The sequence below is a fragment of the Entelurus aequoreus genome, linkage group LG26, assembly GCF_033978785.1.
Source record: "Entelurus aequoreus isolate RoL-2023_Sb linkage group LG26, RoL_Eaeq_v1.1, whole genome shotgun sequence".
Classification (NCBI taxonomy): Eukaryota; Metazoa; Chordata; class Actinopteri; order Syngnathiformes; family Syngnathidae; genus Entelurus; species Entelurus aequoreus.
In genome coordinates this window covers 13,160,347-13,187,105 of record NC_084756.1, presented here as the reverse complement: position 1 = coordinate 13,187,105, position 26,759 = coordinate 13,160,347, and the positions used below count along the sequence as shown (strand labels likewise).

General features: G+C 40.9%; 1 protein-coding gene across 4 annotated transcripts in view; it reads right to left on the bottom strand.

Annotated features, from left to right (window-relative positions):
• The window catches only part of fhit (fragile histidine triad diadenosine triphosphatase), a 280,831-nt gene that overhangs the window by 43,051 nt on the left and 211,021 nt on the right, over positions 1–26,759 (bottom strand). For all 4 annotated transcript variants that reach the window (XM_062037902.1, XM_062037903.1, XM_062037904.1 and 1 more), the window contains 3 exons: positions 19,182–19,327; positions 8,272–8,301; positions 4,622–4,690 (listed from right to left, as the gene is read on the bottom strand). In XM_062037902.1, coding sequence (XP_061893886.1) covers positions 4,622–4,690; positions 8,272–8,301; positions 19,182–19,327 — 245 coding nt within the window. The remainder of the gene's footprint in view (positions 1–4,621; positions 4,691–8,271; positions 8,302–19,181; positions 19,328–26,759) is intronic.

The following is a 26,759-nucleotide window of genomic DNA, read 5'->3' as shown; positions in this document are numbered from 1 at the left end:
ACAGAAAGTAAGCAGATATTAACAGTAACAGAGTGAGTAAAAAACACTCATTCTTCTGTTTTTTTGGATACTTCACATTAGTTATGGGCGATTCAACAAATGTGGGTATTGATCTAATACCAAGTAGTTACAGGGGGCAGTATCATTCATTCACATTCTAATAATATAAAAATTTTCAACATCATTAAATGATCACATTTTTTAAGCACAATTTTAATCAGATAAAAAACAGGATGGTGATGTCCCAGGTCAAAACATGCATTTAACTGTAAAACTACCGTAATTTCCGGACTATAAGCCGCTACTTTTCCCCCTCGTTCTGGTCCCTGCGGCTTATACAAGGGTGCGGCTTATTTACGGCTTGTTCTTCTCCGACACAGACGAAGAGGATTTCGGTGGTTTTAGTACGCAGGAGGAAGACGATGACACAATGATTAAAGACTGACTTTTCATATACCGGTAGGCTGGTTATTTTGATAACGTACAGGCGAGCACTTTGTATTACTTTGCACCGTTGTATTATTTGTACTCTGCACGAATGCTGTTCGCCATGTCAAAGATGTGAAAGTTTGATTGAATGATTGAAAGATTTATTGTTAATAAATGGGACGCTTTGCGTTCCCAAACAGTCATCTCTGTCCCGACAATCCCCTCCGTGGTAGCAGGAACCCCTATATACTACGGTAATTACACATCAAAACCCCGCGGCTTATAGTCGGGTGCGGCTTATATATGGAGCAATCTGTATTTTCCCCTAAATTTAGCTGGTGCGGCTTATAGTCAGGTGCGGCTTATAGTCCGGAAATTACGGTAATCGTACCAACAAATAGTTTGTGTTGTCCAACTAATACAAATCCAAAATGATTGAGTAAACTGCTTTTGAAAAGCTTTAGTATTTTTGATAAGGCTTCATACGGTGTTCATAGTTGTGCTGTAAAGCAGTGTTTCTAAGCGTGCGCCCCAAAATGTGGAGTGGTTGTTTTCCCGAGATGCAAGTGAACATGGATCGGACATGGCTTGGAGGTGGGTACATGATTTAATAATGAACACTAACAAACTACAAAAAACAGAAGCAAACAAGAGGCGCGCACAATGGCGGAGAACAAACTATGAAACCAAAAGACTAGCACAAAGGCAATTAACTAAGAACACGAAACAAAAACACTTACTGTGGCATGGCATGAAGCATGAACTATAGTGGACATAAATATCGTGGGTAGCAGTAGCATGGATGGATAGGTAGATAGCATGGTATGAAAGGATATGACACCAGGACGAACAACAGAAACAGACAGGCTTAAAAAGCAGTGACATGATTAGTGACAGGTGTGCGAGTGCAAAGCGTGAGACAGGTGCGTGACGAGGACAGGTGAAAACTAATGGGTAGTCATGGAAACAAAAACAATGGAGCGTAAACAGAAACTAAAGAGTCCAATAACTAAACAAAACAAAACATGATCACACAGACATGACACAAAAAGGGCTGCTAAAAATGATCATTTTCCCAACTGTGGTATGTACCGTATTTTTCGGACTATAAGGCGCACTTAAAATCCTTTTATTTTGTCAAAAATGGACAGTGCACCTTATAACCCGGTGCGCCTAATGTACGGCATAATTCTGGTCGCGCTTACTGACCTCGAAGCTATTTCATTTGGTACATGGTGTAATGATAAGTGTGACCAGTAGATGGCAGTCATACATAAGAGATACGTGTAGACTGCAATATGATGGCAGTAAACAACACCAAAACTTTAAATGTTCCATTGAGAATATAGAACATTACACACGGCGGTCAAAAATCGGTCCAAATGTTTTTAGTATGACTTCAGTAAGCTATGAAGCCGCACTGCTTGATGGATTGTCGGCGTATTAAACATATGAGTATTAATAATAATAATGGATTAGATTTATATAGCGCTTTTCTAGACACTCAAAACGCTTCACAGAGAAGTGGGAACCCATCATTCATTCACACCTGGGGGTGGTAAGCTACATTTGTAGCCACAGCTGCCCTGGGGTACACTGACGGAAGCGTGGCTGCCAGTTTACGCCAACGGCCCCTCCGACCACCACCCATCATTCATCATTCATTCACCAGTGTGAGCGGCACCAGGGGCAAGGGTGAAGTGTCCTGCCCAAGGACACAACGGCAGTGATTTCGATGGCAAGAGGCGGGGAGCGAACCTGCAACCCTCAAGTTTCTGGCACGGCTGCTCTACCCACCAAGCCATGCCGCACTATGGTGTGTGTATAAGGACCGCAAAATGCCACCCATTAGGAGACATATTATCTGGCGTTTTGTTTCGCAATATTATGCAAAACCAACTTTTCTTACCTTCTGGTACCTGCTGATCTGTATTTGGGATCTGCATAATGTCATGTCTGTGTTAATCATGTTTTTGTTTTGCTTGGGTTTTGGGCTCTTTTTTTAGTTCCTGGTTGCACTTCCTTGTTTGGTTTGGTTTCCATGGTCACCCATTAGTTTTCACCTGTCTTGTCACGCACCTGTTTGGAGTCACGCACCTGTTTTCACTGATCACGTCACTATTTAAATCTGTCTGTTTCTGTTGTTCGTCCTGGCGTCCTCACACTATTTCATCACTCTGCTCCATGTCTTGTCACAGTTCTTTGCCAAGTAAGTTTTGTTCATTTATGCCACAGTTAGTGTTTTTGTTTTATTGTTCATAGTTTTTGTGCCCACGTGCATGTCTTTTGTTTCATAGCCAAGTTTGTTACCTCCTCTGTGAGCGCCTTTTGTTTATTTCTTTTTTATTGTTAAATAAACATGTATTCAAATTCACGCCTTGCCCGCGCCAATTTTCCTTTGCCTTCTGGGAGAACAAACCACGCCATAGACCCAGTCGTGACACATAAGTCCTGAAAATTTGCGCACGTCCGCCACATTAGTCAATAAACTTCTTCTTTTTCTCTATCTTCTTGTTATGGGACATTCATCCTCCGCTGTTGCCATTTCTAATATAAAGTAGTGTAAAGTTCTTACTTACACTACCGTTCAAAAGTTTGGGGTCACATTGAAATGTCCTTATTTTTGAAGGAAAAGCACTGTACTTTTCAATGAAGATAACTTTAAACTAGTCTTAACTTTAAAGAAATACACTCTATACATTGCTAATGTGGTAAATGACTATTCTAGCTGCAAATGTCTGGTTTTTGGTGCAATATCTACATAGGTGTATAGAGGCCCATTTCCAGCAACTATCACTCCAGTGTTCTAATGGTACAATGTGTTTGCTCATTGGCTCAGAAGGCTAATTGAGGATTAGAAAACCCTTGTGCAATCATGTTCACACATCTGAAAACAGTTTAGCTCGTTACAGAAGCTACAAAACTGACCTTCCTTTGAGCAGATTGAGTTTCTGGAGCATCACATTTGTGGGGTCAATTAAACGCTCAAAATGGCCAGAAAAAAAGAGCTTTCATCTGAAACTCGACAGTCTATTCTTGTTCTTAGAAATGAAGGCTATTCCACAAAATTGTTTGGGTGACCCCAAACTTTTGAACGGTCGTGTATATCTGTCAGTAAACTCGCCATGAAAGCGCTAAAACATACCGGTATAGTGAGCTTACATTATTCACCCAAGGAACTTTAGTTATTAGAAGGTTCTGGTTCATTCGTATTGCTCCATTTTTAGTGTAATAATACTCATTGTCATTTCTGTATTATTTTTTATTTTTTCGCTAACTGCTAATTTGCTATTACTTTTACCATCATATTTGTACATGTCGTATTTGCTGATGTTGCTCTATTGTTGTTGTTGTTGTGTTTGCTGTTGTTGTTTTTGTCTCTCTGTCTAATCCCCCTCTTGTCCCCACAATTCCCCCCTCTGTCCTCCTTTTTTTCTCTTTCTATCCCCTCCTGCTCCGGCCCGGCTGCACCAAATGATAATATAAATACATTTCATAAAGTCAAATACAAATAAGGCAACAAGAGAAGTATCCTACACTTCTCTTTTGTAAAGTAAACCTGAACAGCCGATATAGGCATCTACATCTACTATATGATTTGCCTGAGAAGCTGGACAGGACAAAAAAAATAAAAAAATAAAATAAAATAAAAATAAAAAAAATACATTATTCACCCAAGGAACTTTAGTTATTAGAGGGTTCTGGTCGGACGGTTTTTCACGGGACACATTTCCGGCCTTGTTGTTGCATTATTGAGCCAAGGATGAGGAGATGCTGCTCCCTTATCCGTCATCGGCAGTGCGCCTTTTAATCCGGTGTGCCCAATGGTCCGAAAAATACGGTATATGCGGCAGCGGTATTCCGTGTAATACTCTTTTAAACCACTTGTGGCAGTAAACACTTGACTGAGTGACGCATGTCAAGCGCAACCAATCAGAAGAAGTCTGGAGAGTTATGAGAAATGATTGAATTGCTTTAAAAAACAATAAATATTACTTCCGTGAGCTAAATAGTAATTCAAGTTTTCACAGCCTTTTTTTGCCTTTCCAAAGTGTCTTTTAGTAAGTGCTCAACATTCTTATTGATCATACACTGCGACGAGTAATAATAGTAATTCTACTCACAATCATTATAATAAACGTGGTACATGAGGAAATATCAAGTGGAGGTTGTCATTGACAACAGGTCTTACCTCGTGATAAACACTGTCATTGTGTTCAAAGTCACCCGTCTTCCTGGGCAGCACGTGGACGTGGACATGCTGGAAGCAAAGAAATACATTGTTTAACGTAGCTAATTTATTCTGACCTGCTTTAAACCGCCGTCGTCCAATTTTGCTTACTTTTATATTGATCTATTTTTGCCTTCAAATGTGTTTATTTTGCTTTGGTAGGCTTGCGTTTTTCTAATACAACCTCACACATGGTATATACAGCATGGTTGTTTTTACACACTGTATTAACACAACACACCTAAAATCACCTAAAAACCTAACATTTTGTTGGTTTTTGACAGTGAAAATCTCCTTACATTTTTAGAATGTAAATATGAAAAAAATACTTCAAAAATGTATCAAACAACAAAGTGTAATTAAATATACTTAGCTATACCTTCACAACTAGGCGTGGCCTCATGCAGTTATAACATTTAATAACTATGTACACAAAAACAATTCATATAATGTCTTTCAAAAACACATTCGTCCACTTCAATACATGACAGACTGTAGATGGTAGAACATCAATGTGCATGAAAGATACAAAAAAATACAAAACCCAAAACCAGTGAAGTTGGCACGTTGTGTAAATGGTAAATAAAAACAGAATACAATGATTTGCAAATCCTTTTCAACTTATATTCAATTGAATAGACTGCAAAGACAAGATACTTAACGTTCAAACTGGAAAACGTTGTTATTTTTTGCAAATGTTAGCTCATTTGGAATTTGATGCCTGCAACATGTTTCAAAAAAGCTGGCACAAGTGGCAAAAAAGACTGAGAAAGTTGACGAATGCTCATCAAACACTTATTTGGAACATCCCACAGGTGAACAGGTTAATTGGGAACAGGTGGGTGCCATGATTGGGTATAAAATCAGCTTCCATGAAATGCTCAGTCATTCACAAACAAGGATGGGGCGAGGGTCACCGCTTTGTGAACAAATGCGTTAGCAAATTGTCGAACAGTTTAAGAACAACATTTCTCAACGAGCTATTGCAAGGAGTTTAGGGATTTCACCATCTGGGGTCCGTAATATCATCAAAAGGTTTAGAGAACCTGGAGAAATCACTGCACGTAAGCGATGATATTACCGTCAGGCGGTACTGCATCAAAAAGCGACATCAGTGTGTAAAGGAAACCACCACATGGGCTCAGGAACACTTCGGAAAACCACTGTGAGTAACTACAGTTCGTCGCTACGTCTGTAAGTGCAAGTTAAAACTCTACTATGCAATGCGAAACCCATTTATCAACAACACCCAGAAACTCCGCCGGCTTCGCTGGGCCCGAGCTCATCTAAGATGGACTGATGCAAAGTGGAAAAGTGTTCTGTGGTCTGACGAGTCCACATTTCAAACAGTTTTTTGGAAACTGTGGACGTTGTGTCCTCCGGAACAAAGAGGAAAAGAACCATCCGGATTGTTATAGGCACAAAGTTCAAAAGCCAGCATCTGTGATGGTATGGGGGTGTATTAGTGCCCAAGACATGGGTAACTTACACATCTGTGAAGGCACCATTAATGCTGAAAGGTACATACAGGTTTTGGAGCAACATATGTTGCCATCCAAGCAACGTTATCATGGACGCCCCTGCTTATTTCAGCAAGACAATGCCAAGCCACGTGTTACTTTAACATGGCTTCATAGTAAAAGAGTGCGGGTACTAGACTGGCCTGCCTGTAGTCCAGACCTGTCTCCCATTGAAAATGTGTGGCGCATTATATAAAATACCACAACGGAGACCCCGGATCGTTGAACATCTTAAGCTGTACATCAAGCAAGAATGGGAAAGAATTCCACCTGAGAAGCTTCAAAAATTGGTCTCAGTTCCCAAACGTTTACTGAGTGTTGTTAAAAGGAAAGGCCATGTAACACAGTGGTAAAAATGCCCCTGTGACAACTTTTTTGCAATGCTTTGCTGCCATTAAATTCTAAGTTAATGATTATTTGCAAAAAAAAATTTATTAGTTTCTCAGTTGGAACATTAAATATCTTGTCATTGCAGTCTATTCATTTGAATATAGGTTGAAAATTATTTGTAAATCATTGCATTCTGTTTTTATTGACCATTTACACAACGTGCCAACTTCACTGGTTTTGAGTTTTGTAATTGCTTGCTGAAAGAAATTGCTATTGCCACATCCAGTGGACACATTTGGAACAGTAGTTTCTTCAGTTTAAAAATGTAGCTCAACTTCACACACTTAGCAAACTGATCCGGCCGGCGGGCCGCTTGTTTGACAACCCTGACCTAGAGCCAGCCCCGTGCCATGTACATGCGTCACTTGACGTAATCTACCCTGCTTCTACCAGCCACAAATAGATTGCCGTCATGTGGGAAATGTATATAACATTTGCAATTCCATAGATTGACATTAAGAATGCAAAGTCATTAAAAGTCAAACGATGGTTGCTGTGCCATCAACTGTGACTTCCTGGGATAGTCACATGACAAAAACACATACCGTATTCTACGGACCATAGGGTGCACCGGATTATAAGGCGCACTGCTGATGAATGGTCTATCTTTGTTCTTTTTTCATATATAAGGCGCACTGGATTATGGGGCGCATTAAAGGAGTCGTATTATTATGATTTTTTTCTAAATGTAAAACACTTCCTTGTGGTCTACATAACATGTAATGGTGGTTATTTGGTCACAATGTTGCATAGATGATGTTTTACAGATCATCTTCTAATAACTAAAGTTCCTTGGGTGAATAATGTAAACTCACTACACCGGTATGTTTTATGGCGAGTTTACTGACAGATATAAGTAAGAACTTTACACTACTTTATATTAGAAATGGCAACAGCGGAGGATGAATGTCCCATAACAAGAAGACAGAGGAAAAGAAGATGCTTATCGACTACGGCGTCTCCACGGACTATCAATTTTTTAGGACTTATGCAGAACCCAAATACAGATCAGCAGGTAACAGAAGGTAAGAAAAGTGGCTTTTGCATAATATTGCGACACAAAATGCCAGATAATATGTCTTACCTTTTACACACACCATAATAATACTCCTATGTTGAAGCACAGTACAATCCATCAAGTGGTGCGGCTTCATAGCTTACCAAAGCCGTACTTAAACATTTTGATGGATTTTTTAACGCCGTGTGTAATGTTCTATATTTTCAATGGAACATATACAATGTTGGTGTTGTTTACTTGAGTCATATTGCCATCATATGGCAGTCTACACGTATCTCTTATGTTTGACTGCCATCTACTGGTCAAACTTATCATTACACCATGTACCAAATGAAAATTGCTTCGAGGTCGGTAAGCACAACCAGAATTATTCCGTACATTAGGCGCACCGGGTTATAAGGCGCACTATCGAGTTTTGAGGAATAAAAACTGATTTTAAGTGCGCCTTATAGTCCGGGAAATACGGTAAATGCTTCCTACGTGTCACTTATCGACTTTATAAAGCTGCATTTCAGGTGTCAGTGACACACTACGGTTACGTCTGGATTCTAACAAATGGCTAAATAATTCAGCGATGCCAAGAGTTTAGCAGTGAAAATGAAATACAATGATTATTTCATAGTGTATAACTGTTGCAGACACTTCATGGCATATTAACAAGTGGTGAATTATTAAGTTCTCACCTTCACAGTTTGTCCGGCTTCGGGGCCGTCCTAGTGGGAACAGAAGGAGGGCAATTAGGAAAGAGACAGAAACTGTCAAGCATTTACATGAATCATTTAGAGATTTTAATATCAGATGAGCTGTAGCACTTTTGCTACTCTTCTCCAATTCAAGATTTGTGTCAATACATTGGATTTGATACGTATATGTTGACTTGAAGGTAAGATAGCAAATCAAACACTTTGATGCAGGTAATGAGCGCATATGAAGTATAAATAGTGGGTAGCGATGGGTCAGACGATACTGATCGATACTTTATGGAACCCAAGGAGTGATACTGTGTCCCTTGATATATATCAAGCATTTTATTTTTATTTATTTATTTTTCCTGCTGTTGGCAGGAGCTCTGTGCTCTCATGTCATCCTTTTGTGTTCCTGATGTTTCCCTCTTGTTTTTTTTTTGCTTTTTGGTTCGGGACCCTTTGGGACTGTGCGTCAAGGGGTGGCACTTTGGTGACTTCTGCGGTGCTTTTTTTGTGGACTTCTGGATTTTCATACCGGGAGCCTTTTGGCCATGGAGACCAGCTGCTGGGTCTCTGCCACACCACAGTCCGTTTGGAGAGACTGGAGGAGACGGGGCTGCGGAGCTGGCGCCGAGCGCCGGGACGGACGGGCTACACACCAGCTGTGTCCCAATTCAGGGTCTGCATCCTTCGGAGGACCCGGCCTACGCAGCCTCAGAAGGCTGGACCTTCGGAGGCACCTCCGAAGGATGCGTCACCCGTTGTGACGTAAGCGGCCTTCAAATTCGCCCTTCAAAGGATGCAGACCCTGAGTTGGGACACAGCAAGTGTCTTGGCTGAATGAGCAGGTATCGGACACCTCGGTCTCCTTAGACCAGGGGTGTCAAACTCATTTTAGATCGGGGGCCACGTGGAGCAAAATCTACTCCCAAGTGGGCCGGACTGGTAGAATCACGGCACGATAACTTAAAAATAAAGACAACTTCAGATTGTTTGAAAATAGAGCAAGCACATTCTGAAATTGTACAAATCATAATGTTGTTGTATTTTTACAAATTACCTGTTGCGGTTAATAGTTTATATACTTTATTTGTCGTTATTTATATTTCTGAATAAATTATGTGATAATGTTCATCAGTCAACTCATTGGTGTTAATTTTTAATCTATCAAGATGAAAAAATTATATCAAAATCCAATAACAGTATATTATTTATGTAGTTTGCTCATTTTCCTCGACTGATGTACTAACATCATGTGGTTTATTTTGTACATATGTAGTGTAATCAACAAAGATACAAAGAATTGCTATTGCGACATCCAGTGGACACATTTAGAACAGCCGTTTCTTTCATTCAAAAACTTCAGGTTAATTTTTATACTTAGCAAACTCATTCCGCGGGCCAGATAGAACCTGTTCGAGGGCCTGATCCGGCCCTCGGGCCGTACGTTTGACACCCCTGCCTTAGACGCATCCTCGCTCATCCATGCGGACTGGACACTGGCCGAGAGTTACTGGGCGGCCGAGGCTCTTGGTTGCTTTGTTGGGTCTGCTCCCGTCTCTGGCCATGCTCCCCCCCACCCCAGCAGACGATGGCGTGGAACACCGCAGAGGCCACCACAGTGTATATGTTTTTTTTAAAATTTTTATTAATTAATTAATTAATAAAAACATTTTGTAGCTGTATGTAGAAATGGCTGCTTGCATCAGCTCTGCTCTTTTAATGTCTTGAATGTCCTTTGTGTTCTGTGATGTTTCCCTCTTACACACATGCTTGTGTACTATGGCTATGAGGTTTTTTTCCCCCTTGGCCTCAGTCTAGATGCCCTTTCCAGGGGCCCAGGCTTAGACGGAATATTTTTACCTGTTACCTGTTTCTCACCTTTTTTGTAAGGGGCGCCGGAAGTTGGCAGACCCGTCAGCGATCCTGTTCTGTCTCCCTGTAATGTTTGTCTGATATTGAATGGGATTGTGCTGAAAATCGTAATCCCCCCTCGGGGATTAATACAGTATTTCTGATTCTGATTCTAATTCTGATACAGCTGCTGTGTCATTCGGATGGGAAGCGAAAAAACTGTATTCATTAAAAAGCACCTTTTTGGGCGCATAGGTCACAGCTTGTACTGAAATAAGTCCAAAAAGGGAAGTTTTTGCTGACATCATCAATATAAATGGTATTAACAAAAAAGGAAAAAAATACAAAGCGCAGGATCTTCTTCATCTTATCGCACTAAATAAGATAAATGTTCATTGGCCAGAGATGCACTTTCCATATTCCTTTCTGCACAGTTATTTGTTAAAAAATACTAGCTACACATGTTATTTGCAGGTCAAATGTAATGACATTTTTAAAATCCAGCAGATGGCAGATGATCCTTATGAAACACAAAAACGGTATGTGCTGTGCCAATACAGGTAGTGAGTGTGCCACACATTCACTGAGGGGATGTTTGCCCATCAGTAAGTGAGTATATGTAGAAACTTTGTGGAAACATTTTTCATGATTAAATTATTGAAATAGCACTTGAAATTGCACAAAAAACATGTATGTGAAACTGTATGGCTGTAGTTGTGTCTTAAAGGGGAACTGCACTTTTTTTTGGAAGTTTGAATTTCGTTGACAATCATAATGAGAGACATGGCGATGGATGATACTTTATGTGGGGACCCCAAACCTGGGTGACCTGCTGCAATGAATGCCGATTGGGTATCCACCGGCATAACATCGGTTTATTTAAGTTCTAGGAAGTGGCTTCAAAGTCTACATTTACATTTATTTCATTTGAACACAATTAAATCCATAGTTTTTACTTCATCTTTACTTAATGCTTATTGCTGTATACAAGAAGGGCATGAGCAGAGTCTTTTTCCCGAGGAAGCTTAGGTCCTTTAAAGGCCTACTGAAATGAATTTTTTTTATTTAAACGGGGATAGCAGATCTATTCTATGTGTCATACTTGATCATTTCGCGATATTGCCATATTTTTGCTGAAAGGATTTAGTATAGAACAACGACGATAAAGATTGCAACTTTTGGTATCTGATAAAAAAAAAGGCTCGCACCTACCGGAAGTAGCGTGACGTAGTCAGTTGAACATATACGCAAAGTTCCCTATTGTTTACAATGATGGCCGCATGAAGTGAGAGAGATTCGGACCGAGAAGGCGACAATTTCCCCATTAATTTGAGCGAGGATGAAAGATTTGTGGATGAGTAAAGTGCAAGTGAAGGACTAGTGGGGAGTTGAAGCTATTCAGATAGGGAAGATGCTGTGAGAGCCGGGGGTGACCTGATATTCAGCTGGGAATGACTACAACAGTAAATAAACACAAGACATATATATACTCTATTAGCCACAACACAACCAGGCTTATATTTAATATGCCACAAATTAATCCTGCATAAAAACACCTGCGTGTTTGTTATGCTAGCTCCTAGCTCCTATGCTAGCTCCTAGCTCCATAGAACACGCCAATACAATTCAAACACCTGATCAACACACACAATCACTCAGCCCAAAAGACCGTTCACCTAACCAAAGGTTCATAAAGCTTATATATTTTTAAAAAGTTACGTACGTGACGCGCACGTACGGTACGGTACGTGTTATGCTAGCTCCTAGCTCCTCTGCTAGCTCCTAGCTCCATAGAACACGCCAATACAATTCAAACACCTGATCAACACACACAATCACTCAGCCCAAAAGACCGTTCACCTAACCCAAGGTTCATAAAGCTTATATATTTTAAAAAAGTTACGTACATACGCAAAAAAAAGTTGCGCACATACGGTCAAGCGATCAAATGTTTAGAAGCCAAAGCTGCATACTCACAGTAGCACGTCTGCGTCTTTGTCATCCAAATCAAAGTAATCCTGGTAAGAGTCTGTGTTGTCCCAGTTCTCTACAGGCGTCTGTGTATCGAAGTCAAAAGTCCTCCTGGTTAGAGTCTCTGTTATCCGAGTTCTTCCATCTTGACTGCATCTTTCGGGAATGTAAACAAAGAAGCGCCGGCTGTGTACTGTTGTGGCTGACTACGTTCGAAAAATACGTCCATTTCGCACCAACAAATTTCTTCTTTGCTTGCTCGGCTTCCTTCTCCATAATGCAATGAACATGATTGAAACAGATTCACGAACACAGATGTCCAGAATACTGTGGAATTATGAAATGAAAACAGAGCTTTTTCGTATTGGCTTCAATGTGGAAGGCATACCCGTGTTCCCCGGTCTACGTCACGCGCATACGTCATCCTCAGAGGCGTTTCGAACCGGAAGTTTAGCGGCAAATTTAAAATGTCACTTTATAAGTTAACCCGGCCGTATTGGCATGTGTTATAATGTTAAGATTTCATCATTGATATATAAACTATCAGACTGCGTGGTCGGTAGTAGTGGCTTTCAGTAGGCCTTTAATGTGTGCAGCAAGCTGTTGGAGATCTTTTTTCAGTCTGTTGTGGCCAGTGCCCTGTACTTTGCAGTGGTTTGTTGGGGGAGCAGCACCAGCAAAAAGGGACTTAAACCGGATAGACAAACTGATCCGGAAAGCCGGCCAAACTATTTGTGGAGGCGTTTGTGTCAGTGATGGACAGGAGGACCCTGGACAAACTGCTCGCCATCATGGACAATCCTGCCCACCCACTCCACCAGACAATTGAGGAACAGCGGAGCTCATACTCCAACAGGCTCCTTCAGCTTCGTTCCCAAAGTGTTCGATTCAAGAACTCCTTCATTCCGCACTCCATCCAGCTGTATAATCACTCTCCATACAGCAATAGATGATATTTGTCGATTACCTGACCGCTTCTATGTTAGCTACCTCTCTTCGTTTATAATGTATATTTTCTGATGGATCTACTCTCTAGTTTATGCTGCAGCTGTTACATATACTGTAATATTGTACATGGTAATTGTTATATATTGTATATATTATATAAAAATATAATATAATATTAAAGCTGCAAGCAGCGATGGACGGGACCGACTTTGAGGGCTCATAAAATCCAAACCGGAGCAGTAATTAAAACTCTTTCATCAACTTTTAATCAGAAGGGTTCAATCTCTCTCCTGTGCTAATTTGAAGCCGACACGACAAACGCGCTCAGAGGAAAAAATGTTTAAAAAAAGGTGACTGTTTTTACACAACTTTTGTTTTGAAGGGGGAATTGCAAACTTCCTGTTGATTTTTGCTGGGGGTTGTCAGCGTTTGAAATATAGGTCTAAGTGAGACCTACATAGAGGTTTTTGTTTCATGTCTCTACGACATTCCTACTGGGAGTTACAGGCAGTTTTGTCTGTGTTTTCTTCCTAGGGGGCGCTAGAGCGCAATTTTGAGTTTTGGGGTTTGGTTTTTTAATTAGATCGCAATTTTTGCCAGTCCTGATGTGTGTGTCCAATTTGGTGAGTTTTGAAGCATGTTAAGGGGGTCAAATTACAGCTCAAAGAGGCGGCGGTATAATAATAAAACGCTAGAAATACAATAGGGTCCTCTGTCCCAAAGGGACTCGGTCCCTAATAATATATCGGTATATATCATATACTGTATATATAATGTGTAAATATTACATATTTGTTATATTTTATATTGCTACTACAGTACATTTTTAGTCTACTTTATACTTGCATTATCCTTTCCATCCTTACACTTTCCATTCTTTGTAATTGAGCTACTGTGTGGAACAATTTACCTTGTGGATCATTAAAGTTTGTCTAAGTCTAAGTCTATGCTGTCAGAAAACCATCAATCTATCAACATCTACTTTCTATATTCTCAATAAACATGTGTGATGCTTGATCATCAGTATTTTAATGTGCAGGCGAGCTGTCACGACTGATCTTCTGTCATCACTTCTCATCACCTCCACAGTCAAAGAAAATGATATGAAGGTAAAAAGATTTGTTTTTTTGGTGTTCTCTCACCTAACCTGTGAAACAATTTTCTGAAAGGGCTTGCAGCGCAGGCGAGCTGCTATTTTCATATTAGCATATATATCACCAGTTATGCAGAATAGAGCCATCAGTCTAAGGTGAGGGCCTGTCTGGGCGTCCGTGGGCGTCAGAGTTTTACTTGTGTTTGGATTCTATATCGCATTATTATCCATGAAAGATGAGCTATGCAAGTAAAAAGGCATACTATGGATCATTTTGTTATTGTTTTCTGAAGAAAAATATTTACATTCTGTCAACAAAAAATCTTTATTACCTTTTCTCTTCATATCTCTGTGGGTAAATGTCCAACCAAAGACTAGTTTTGGTTTTTTTGGCAACTGCCTATGTCTGACAAGCAAAAGGATGCCAATTTAAATGATTCCACTGTGTTCCAGGTGTGTCCAAACTACGACCCACCGCTGTTTTCAAATTGGCCCGTGAGACGGCATAAGTTCATTAAGCAATATGGTCGGGAGAGGTGTATACAAATAGCCAGTGGTCTAATAGCTGCTGTTTCCTCGCCATCTGTTGGCCAACGAAATATACGCAACCATTAATTCTACTTGCAGGGACAATGAGCACATCATTTATTAATTTGACCCATTCCAAACAACCTTCCCTAGTCATGGTGCAGGAAAAAAAATCCACCAGCCTGCTCATTGAACTTTGTGAATATTATGAAAAATGTCCAATCAACACACACACACACACAAATCTAAGTTACACCCATTTAAATCCATTACAAGGGATGATGGGTAAAATGCAAAACACTCTCTCCACACTTATCCATGTTTGGTGCATTTCAGCTGCTTGATATTGCTGATTGATTAAAAAAACCCTAAGGAGGTCGTCATTGAAGTAACTTTCACGTACACTTTATATCCAATTATAATAATTATTAATGATGTATCCATTATATTATTATAGTAATAGGTACTTATATATACATATATATACACTACCGTTCAAAAGTTTGGGGTCACATCGAAATGTCCTTATTTTTGAAGGAAAAGCACTGTACTTTTCAATGAAGATAACTTTAAACTAGTCTTAACTTTAAAGAAATACACTCTATACATTGCTAATGTGGTAAATGACTATTCTAGCTGCAAATGTCTGGTTTTTGGTGCAATATCTACATAGGTGTGTAGAGGCCCATTTCCAGCAACTATCACTCCAGTGTTCTAATGGTACAATGTGTTTGCTCATTGGCTCAGAAGGCTAATTGATGATTAGAAAACCCTTGTGCAATCATGTTCACACATCTGAAAACAGTTTAGCTCGTTACAGAAGCTACAAAACTGACCTTCCTTTGAGCAGATTGAGTTTCTGGAGCATCACATTTGTGGGGTCAATTAAACGCTCAAAATGGCCAGAAAAAGAGAACTTTCATCTGAAACTCGACAGTCTATTCTTGTTCTTAGAAATGAAGGCTATTCCACAAAATTGTTTGGGTGACCCCAAACTTTTGAACGGTAGTGTATATATATATATATAGTCGATGTTCGAGGTTTCTGTGGTTTATCTGTTATACAGTGCTCAATACCAGGGTAGAGCGGAATATACGTTAGGTCAGGAAAAAACACAGAGGCTATTTCATCCCTACAAGCCTGAAGAGCAGGGAAACCTGCGAAACAGGCTTGTAGGGATAAAATAGCCTCTGTGTTTTTTCCTGACCTAACGTATATATATATTTATATATATATATATATATATATATTTATATATATATATATATATATATATATATATATATATATATATATATATATATATATATATATATATATATATATATATATATATATATATATATATATATACAGTACAGGCCAAAAGTTTGGACACACCTTCTCATTCAATGCGTTTTCTTTATTTTCATGACTATTTACATTGTAGATTGTCACATCAAAACTATGAATGAACACATGTGGAGTTATGTACTTAACAAAAAAAGGTGAAATGACTGAAAACATGTTTTATATTCTAGTTTCTTCAAAATAGCCACTCTTGGCATTCTCTCTTCAAGAGGTAGCCACCTGAAATGGTTTTCACTTCACAGGTGTGCTTGAAGCTCATGAAAATAAAGAAAACGCATTGAATGAGAAGGTGTGTCCAAACCTTTGGCCTGTACTGTATATATATATATATATATATATATATATATATATATATATATATATATATATATATATATATATATATATATATATACACATACATACACACATACAGAGCGGTACCTTGGTTTGATTAGTCTTTTAACACAACACGTACCTCAAATCCTTGCACCTTAACTTAATTTATTTGCCACCACAGAGGCGAGGATTAGTTTATCGCTAGAATGCTACATTGCCTTAAGGATGCAGCTAGTATGTGTCATCGAAATGCATTATCACAATAAGACAAAACTATTAAAAACTCTGTTGTTGTCCAAATTTATATCGTTTATATCCAAAGGGCCTTTTCCACACGTTAATATTTTCAGGTGGAAACAGTAAATAAATGTATTATTTCAGCCTTTTATCGACATGTCAATTGCGTTCTGGGTGGTCTAAAATGAGAGTTTTTGAGAACAGACTCCAGAGTGTACATGCGGACAAGGAAGCCGCTAGTAGTACCCGAGAATGATGACGATTCCTTCTACCTGCTCTGTCGCCACCCCTTCACGGTCAGGTGACCATGAACAGAGTGAAAAAGGCACGCGGCAGCTGTCAACAACAATGCTGAAACTCCTCCACCAAAGTTAACTCGAAGGCTGGTGCCCTCAATCCTAAGGAGATGCCACCATTGTCTCTTTCCCCAAGAAAGGAAAGATCCCACAATCAGTGGACAGCCACCGCCCCAGCGCCCTCACTTGAACAATTTTTGGAGAGAATGATTGTCAACCAACTATCATGGCGGCTCCAAGAGCAGTCCCTACTGAGCATGTGGCAAGCGGGTTTCCGGACCAGTGTCTCTGCCTCTCACTACACATTTTGGATGGCTCCGATTGACTCCGGACGGGGTTGACCCGCTTTGACTTCAGCAAAGGCTTCGACAGGGTGTGGAGAACAAGTCTGCGCCAAAAGATGCTGTAAAACGGTGTCCCGGCACGCTTTCTGTTCTGGGTTACAACCTGGTTGATGAACCGTGGGTCAAGATGAATTAGACTGTTGACCGTTTTCAAACCTTTAAAAAAGTTTTTCCACAAGGGTCCATGCTGTCCCCTCTGCTTTTCGTCATCTAAAAACGTTTGTACATCAATGACCTCCTTGAATGGTTCAATCATGCAACACTGGTGAATGCCTACGCAGATGACCTGGAAATCTCCTGCAGTGGCAGACACAAGGACCAAGAGGTAGAGCAACTGCAAAAAGAGGTCGACAAAGTGGTACAGTGGAGTGACGAGGCTCGCCTTACTTTTAGTGTGAGGTCTCCTTCCCCAGCCTCAGCTCAGCCAAAGCGTGCTGGCAAAATGCACGTCACAATAAAATGTTCTCTTTCCTTTAATGCAGCCCCAACCTTTCTCTGTGTCTAACTCACCTTCGGCAAGCATGCAAAAAAGATGTGCTCAGGGATGACGAAAAGGACTAACTGAGTTTGTGCCCTCAGGGGTATAAAGTGGGGATGGCAACCAGCAGACCTCCAGACGGTGTATATCGCCACCCAGAGATCAACTGCAGAGTATGGCTCCCAGGCTTGGGCCCCTTGGCTTTCAGCTACCAATCTCCAAAAGCTTAAAAGTGCCCACATTAACGCTGCCAGAGCCATCACTGGTCATCTCTGGTTTACCCCAAAATAATTTGTCCTGAAAGATGACCATTTCACACCACTTCCAGCCCGCTACAAAACCATGTCACTTCACACAAGCTGACTCAGACACACGCGGACTCTACCTGTCCGACGGCGGTTAGCAAAGAAAGACTGGCACAGTTAAACTCTCCCGATCATCAAAAACCTCAACCTGCTGCCCCCGCAACCAGTTGGTGGGATGAGTCTCCCACCCCCCTGGGAACGCCCGCCCCCAGCACCCATCCTTCTGACGCCCACAGAAGTCAATGCCATAAACGGTCCAACTGGAGGGGCGCAGCAAACCATCCAGAACTCAAAGCTGCTTTAAGTTTGCTGAAGAATTCAGACAACTGGACATCCGCGACTATCGCCTGTGATTGCAAATCACTCGTCGAAGCCGTCGGCAATCTGTTCCAACAGGACTTTGCCATTGTCTAACTCCAGAAAACTGTCGCCCAACTCATCTCGACAAGAAGGCTGCAGATCGTCTGCTTCCCCAGGCACTGTAATCTTCGAGGCAACAAGATGGTAGATGAATGGGCCAAATCGGGGTCAATTTCTCCTCAACCTGCCGAGACGATCCCACATCCTTCAACAAGTAAGGCGGTTATCCAGCGATAAGACAAATTCCTCCCTTACGAGCACCCTCGATTCCAATCTTTCTTCACCTGCAGATGCAACATCGCCAAAGAGTGTTTCCTAACGAAAGCGAACCTCATTGATCTTGTTCGATTCCGTAGCGGCCATCATCCAGCTCTCCGCCGATGGCTGCACCTCACAGGGAAGTCTTATTTTTTCAACTTGGGGGACAGACCTTAATTAAATTTAAAGGGTGTTTGTGTTTTGAAAATGTGGAGTTTTGGAGAAAGTGTTCATTTTTGGGATGCAGAATTTTTTTTAGCCCTAGTGTCCTGAATGATCTGAATGTTTACATGTTGGAATGGTTTGAATTGGTTGAAAATGTGGAAGTAGTCTAGCGTCAAAATAGGACCCGGTAAACGAGAAAAACACTCTGAGACCGCGGATCTCCTCTAAGCCTTATCCCCCAAAAGTATAGACTCCTTTTGAAAATACGGTGATCCTGATCAGCCCCAAAATCCAAAGACTTGTTCTTTATCCCATCTCTGTCTTTTCCCGAGTGTTTCATGAACATCCACCCACAAATGTTTGAGTTATGTTATGCAGAACAACATGTTATTAATTTCTTACCTGGATGGCAATAGTGAGTGAGGTGGCGTTGAAGTGCTTCTCAACCAGGTTAGCAACTTTCTGGGTGGTGTTGAATAAATCTGTAACTTCATCAGCACCCAGATCCCGAAAACGCTCCACTTGTCTCAGGGGGCAAACAAGCACATCTTAAAAAAAAAAATTCTGTTAAGGAAGTTTGCAGAACAAAGTGGATGACATTTTATCTCCTTTCTAGTATCTTGTCAAATCCAATCAGATGAAAATGCATTAATAAAGTGCTTTTCATACATAAAAGGCTTAATAAACTTAAAAACAATAGCCCGTTGAACCACTTCCCCGCATCATCAGTCACACACACGCACGTACACACACAGGCACACACACAAACACATTCAGATGGCTGAATACAGAGCAGGCAGGTGAAAAAAAACTATCACATTGTAGAAAGTGTTATGTCATCTTTAAGGCCTCCAGCCAAGTAGTGGAGTACTTTACGGTCGTGTGATGGAACTTTCTCCTGCATGAAGAGTATGATCTTCCTAGAACTACACACTTCTTTCTGATCCCTTCTCCAGATCTTGCATTTGATTTGGGGACTTCGTCCAGTCCAATGAAACGTCAATAATTCTGTAAACGGTATGATGCTAGGGGTTCACAGACAACTGTGCGCAAATTTACTTAAATAGCACGGATTCGAAAGTAAGTCCTAAGTACATGCAAGGAACAATCAGCCAGCAGCCAGCAAGTATAAAGTATGTAGCTACCAGTCTGATGTGGTTCGTAAACATGTGTGTTATCCTCTCCTCAGCGACAGACCATTGGGACAGGCTTGGAAATTATTTGATCAGGAATTGGCTGGGACTGACGAGATACCTGTCTGATGTAGGCCTCTTCGGCAGGGACATTTTGGAACTGCCACTGCGGTCCATCAGCTTGGGATACAAGCAGGGAAAGGCTCGAATGGAGCTGGAGTTGAAGGATTCCACTGACCAGCTGGTGAGAGCAACTGGATCTCAGATAAAACAATGAGGAAGTGGAAAGCTCAGGAAGAAGTTGACCAGGCTAAAGCACTGCCTGGTTGTCGGCAGAGTCCAGAAAGGTCAAGCATAAAGCCATGGTGGTGACAGAAGTGACAAAAATGGAGCAAAAAACGCCTCAATATCAAAGCCGGATGTCATGAGAAAAAGTCACAGACAGGCCCATTTCATTGTCACATCTCAGTTTTCTTATCAGATCCACCTATGACACCTTACCTTTTCCCTGAAACCTTCACTAATGGTTTGGCACTGAAGAGGTCTGTCCCCTCTGTGATATCATCAATGCGAGTCGCCAGCATATCTTGTCAGGCTGAAAGACAACACTGCCCCAAAGCCACTACCAATGGTGACACAATCAGGTGCTTAGGAAATTGGTAGAGCTGGCAGAGTCATACAGGCAGGAGGCCAACAGCAGACTCTTGCTCCAGCAAAGCAATATTCTGTTTACAAGAGCTGGAGAGATCACCAGCACAACCCATCAAAAAAGACAGCAGGGCTTCTCTCACCCGGCAGTGAGTGGTCTATGGCAAAGCAACTCCTATACCCCAGGAATATTGTAGAAACATCACTACTGCCAGACAAAATCATCATGCTGGTGGAACTCCCTTTCCCATGGGAGGAGGGCATAGAGGCCACGAAGGAGCGGAAGTGGAATGTAAGGGCTTCGCCAGGTCCTCAACCATCCACCTACTTTGCAATATTGGCTACACAGTAACAGCCTATTCAAAAGCCATTCAATAACTGTCTGAAAAGGCAGAAAAAATAAGCTTCTGGCTATGGCTAAGGATGAAGCAGAGGATTTGGGGGTAACACCTCGGGGGTGCCCTGCCATCACTTCGCCACCAGGAGATGTACTGGGGTAAAAGGAGTGAAACATCAATAAGCTACCTGATGAGGTAGTTAGTCCCACAGGGGTGTTCAGGGGAACATACTTGCAACAAGGCACCGGTGGAGGTGCATCAGGCAGCAACGCCCAGCAGGTAGACCATTAACACGTATCTTCTTAAGCAAAAGGACAGGATTCTTACTTCTGTCAACACACCTCTAAGAGTTAGAACTTCAATAGGCACAAACTAATGTAACCAATATCACAAAACAATATTAACAATATTCCGAGGGCCAATGAAAAATAAGCTCTCTGGCGGAATGTCGGTACACCTCTGTACCAAAACAACGTATGAGTGGACATAGAGATATACCTTTTTTTAAATCTAAGTGAGTGACAAAACATTTCGAAATGTTTAATAATTTTGCATGACAAGCATGCTTTTTGACTGTTAACCTTTACTATTTCTTTCATTCAGTATCAATGCCCAGGAACTGGAAATTGGTACCGTAGTGGTTCAAATGTGAACAGTACCCATCCCAACTCGTCACACCGCTAATCTTCACTCCTAGTTTCCACACTTGACTTGCTTATAAGAGTCTGTAGCAGGGATACTCAACTCAATAATTTTAGGGGCCACATTTCCAAAAATCTAGGGAACGGGGGGACTGGACTTCTCTCCTCACTATTATGTCGGCTCTGTACAGAGGATGTCGTTGTGGCTTGTGCAGCCCTTTGAGACACTTGTGATTTAGGGCTATATAAATAAACATTGATTGATTGATTGATTGATTGATTGATATTATTCTTATTTTGTATATTTCTGAGAACCACTTCTGCTACAGTAAACAATTGATATTGGTGTATTTATTTTGACAGAGTTATAGGAGCGCTCTGCTTTTTCCCCCCAAAAAAGCTAGTCAAAGATCCTCTTTATGACAGCATTTTAACAATCAGCTGCAAAAATGTGAGTCTTGCACACATTTTTTTAACTGAACTTGCGGGCCACCAGTTGAATAGCCCTAACGATGAAAAAGAGAAGACCTAAAACAGAACCTTGAGGAACACCACTAGTATAACCAAATAAGATGAATATATATATATATATATATATATATATATATATATATATATATATATATATATATATATATATATATATATATATATATATATATATATATATATATATATATATATACTGTTAGAATAATTATGTATAAGTTATCACACAACTCTTATGCTTAAAGGCCGTTGCTATAGTTGTTATCAATTGTGCTGAAGTTGTACTTTGGATTGCGAGTCGTCTCGTATCAGTGTTTGTGTCCAGACCCGACCTGCTGACTGTCAAGGGCAAATATCGAGTACCTTGACGCAGACAAAGCAGAGACAGGACGATATCACGAGTGTCAGCACATTTCCATTTCTGAATAATCATATATTGTGTCTAACTGGGGCTGCTGAAATTACCCCCCTTCCTTCAGAAGCAGCCTCAGTGATGTAACCAGGGACCTCCCGAATAAATAGTGGAGCATGTGGGCTGTGCCTTAGTGCATAGGTTGGAACTGTAACTGAGTGTACAGCCCAATACGTCTCTCCTCATGAGTAAAATGTAACTCTGTCTCTGCATGATTCCTTGTTTCTTTTTTTTTTAACAGATGTCATCAGTGTTTGTAACTGACAACTACTGATTACATCTAAGGTAAGCAAGCTACATACCACAAAAATGTGTACCGTATTTTTCGGACTATAAGTCACAGTTTTTTTTCATAGTTTGGCCGGGGATGCAACTTATACTCAGGAGTGACTTACGTATGAATTTATTTGTTAATAATTTATGAAATTATTAACACATTACCGTAAAATATCAAATAATATTATTTAGCTCATTCACGTAAGAGACTAGACGTATAAGATTTCATGGGATTTAGCGATTAGCAGTGACAGGTTGTTTGGTAAACGTATAGCATGTTCTATATGTTATAGTTATTTGAATGACTCTTACCATAATATGTTACGTTAACATACCAGGCACGTTCTCAGTTGGTTATTTATGCCTCATATAACGTACACTTATTCAGCCTGTTGTTCACTATTTGTTAATTATTTTAAATTGCCTTTCAAATGTCTATTCTTGGTGTTGGCTTTTATCAAATAAATTTCTCCCAAAAATGCGATTTATACTCCCGTGCGACTTATATATGTTTTTTTCCTTCTTTATTATGCATTTTCGGCCGGTGCGACTTATACTCCGGAGCGACTTATACTCCGAAAAGTACGGTAATTGCCAAAAAGGAGAGTACTTAAAGGGGTGCATTGAGAAACGCCTCAATTATGTAAATCACAAGTTATGGCCCCAGTGTTCTGTTTGCGAGGAAGCTTAAAATGTCAATACAAGGATCTGCCAATGTGTTTACAGTGGTTCAAGTTATGAGTGGGATCCATCCACCCATTTTCAGGCATTTGCTGCAAAAATGTTTGTTAAGTTTGGAACTGAACTCCGAGGCCAGTATGGTATCATTTCCGGGCCGGATTTGGTTAAACAGCCTCGGCCTATTGTGTAAAGTTGATTCTGTGTTCACAAAAAAAAAAAAAAATCATTAATACTTTTCTTCCTGGAGTCTGTAGAAAGGGTCTGATGTCAGCTTTGACACTGAGAACATGCCCTCTGCGAGACAACCATCTGATAAAATCCCATTATCATCCGTCAAAACAGTTATTTTAGTGTTTTTTCCGATTCATTTTCAGGGTTACAGTGCATGTAATAAGAAAAAGGCGTCACAAATTGCTTTTACATTGCAAATGTAATCATTTCTTTGAGGGAAAACATCTGTTCCTCCACCCACACTCTCCATCCCTTCCATTTCCCAAAGCCCTGGTGTCATTTTTCAGCGGTGACAATGACTTCCCATTAGCCTGCAAATAACATATCTCTCTGACCCTTGTCAAGCTCATCTCACAGAACATTTTCACACAAATGTAAACGTGTTCACACCACATGATGAAGTAGACTTCATAACCATGCAAACGAGATGGAAATGTCAACTGAAATGCATATTTTCTCCAGCTAATGTTTATCCATGGAGAAATATGCTCATTATAGCTTCTTGTACTTGGAAATATTATGACTTCAGGATATTCTGTTTGCAGCAGGGTGCGGACATGAAATATTAACTCAGTGAGGACTTGTACATTAACCGGGTGAAGATCAATCCAGAACATGATGGAGGTGTTTCGAGAACGTAACAACCAAAAGACTTCACAATGAAGGTTGATAATATTGGCCATGATTTCATCCTTGTGTCATCACACCAGTTGTGTATGCGCTTCAAAGAAATGTACCTGCTTGCAAATCCAAAGTTTCTGCAGGTGATATGATAGGACACCAGCAACGTTCCCTCTAAGGTGCGCGCCTGCGCAATTGCGCACTGCTCAAGCGTCCTCTGCGCACAGCAAATATATGCCGCGCACCAAATCAAACCCATCTGAATTCTAAACAAAATAAACACATCATTTATTCTGTGTAATTTTGCAATGCAACTCTGAGTGACAGTGACAACAAGCGGCCCTAAGTGTGTTCGTCAACATCGTTCAATTGAACAACGTTCAATTATTGTAACGTCTATCGAGATGCTTCGAGGACAGGAATTATATCGATCACTTTATTGAGCAAAACTGTGTATATTCGGCCATAACCACACCAAAAACATGAGTAAAAAAACTACTATCTCGAAAAACTAGTCATTTTCTGCCGTACAAACCAGGCCAAAACCAACTCGTCATCTGTCACCAACACGCTTAGCACTAAACCACTGGTGCGTTTAAGGCCACACAAAAAGTCGGACAACTCAAACACCACACAAAGTTACACTATGACTCCTCAGTCATACGTGTGCTTATTCTACTGTCATTTATGCTGACCCGTCTCCGCTCGGGACGGTTTCCTGCTGGCCTCACTATGGACTGGACTCTCGCTGATGTGTTGGATCCACTGTGGACTGGACTTTCACAATATTATGTCAGACCCACTCGACATCCATTGCTTTCGGTCTCCCCTAGACGGGGGGGGGGGGGGGGGTTACCCACATATGCGGTCCTCTCCAAGGTTTCTCATAGTCATTCACCGACGTCCCACTGGGGTGAGTTTTTCCTTGCCCGTATGTGGGCTCTGTACCGAGGATGTCGTTGTGGCTTGTGCAGCCCTTAGAGACACTTGTGATTTAGGGCTATATAAATCAAAATAATTGATTGATTGATTGATTGATTAATGTTAATTTATTGATATTAATCATCGAATGCTGTTACTAAAGAAAGTTACACTTCATCCTATGCTTACATTTCATTGTGCAACATGAGGATGTTTAAGGAGAACTAAATGTGATCTCTAAAAGGGGTACAAATGATTTCCAAAGCAGGACCCCCACCCAGACATATTGTACAATACTAATCCATAGCTTATGAAAAACAAGATTTCTTTTATTTTCATTACAAGTGGGCGTTCGTTACGTCTCGTCTCGATTACTGTAACGTATTATTTTCGGGCCTCCCTATGTCTAGCATTAAAAGATTACAGTTGGTACAAAATGCGGCTGCAAGGCTTTTGACAAAAACAAGAAAGTTTGATCATATTACGCCTATACTGGCTCACTTGCACTGGCTTCCTGTGCACTTAAGATGCGACTTTAAGGTTTTACTACTTACGTATAAAATATTACACGGTTTAGCTCCAGCCTATCTCGCCGATTGTATTGTACCATATGTCCCGACAAGAAATCTGCGTTCAAAGAACTCCGGCTTATTAGTGATTCCCAGAGCCAAAAAAAAGTCTGCGGGCTATAGAGCGTTTTCTATTCGGGCTCCAGTACTCTGGAATGCCCTCCCGGTAACAGTTAGAGATGCTACCTCAGTAGAAGCATTTAAGTCCCATCTTAAAACTCATTTGTATAATCTAGCCTTTAAATAGACCCCCCCTTTTTTAGACCAGTTGATCTGCCGTTTCTTTTCTTCTCTCCTCTTCTCCCCTGTCCCTTGCGAGGGGGAGTTGCATAGGTCCGGTGGCCATGGATGAAGTGCTGGCTGTCCAGAGCCGGGACCCCGGGTGGACCACTAGCCTGTGCATCGGTTGGGGACATCTCTGCGCTGCTGACCCGTCTCCGCTCGGGATGGTTTCCTGTTGGCCCCGCTGTGGACTGGACTCCCGCTGATGTGTTGGATCCACTGTGGACTGGACTTTCACAATGTTATGTCAGACCCACTCGACATCCGTTGCTTTCGGTCTCCCCTAGAGGGGGGGGGGGGGGGGGGGGGGTTACCCACATATGCGGTCCTCTCCAAGGTTTCTCATAGTCATTCACCGACGTCCCACTGGGGTGAGTTTTTCCTTGCCCGTGTGTGGGCTCTGTGCCGAGGATGTCGTTGTGGCTTGTGCGGCCCTTTGAGACACTTGTGATTTAGGGCTATATAGATAAACATTGATTGAAATCACTACAACAGTGGTTCTTAACCTTGTTCGAGGTACCGAACCCCACCAGTTTCATATGCGCATTCACCGAACCCTTCTTCAGTGAAAAATAAAAACTTTTTTTTTTTTCAAATTCAAGACCAAAGGTACCGTATTTTTCGGACTATAAATCACAGTTTTTTCATAGTTTGGCCGGGGGTGCGCCTTATACTCAGAAGCGACCTATGTGTGAAATTATTAACACATTAGCGTAAAATATCAAATAATATTATTTA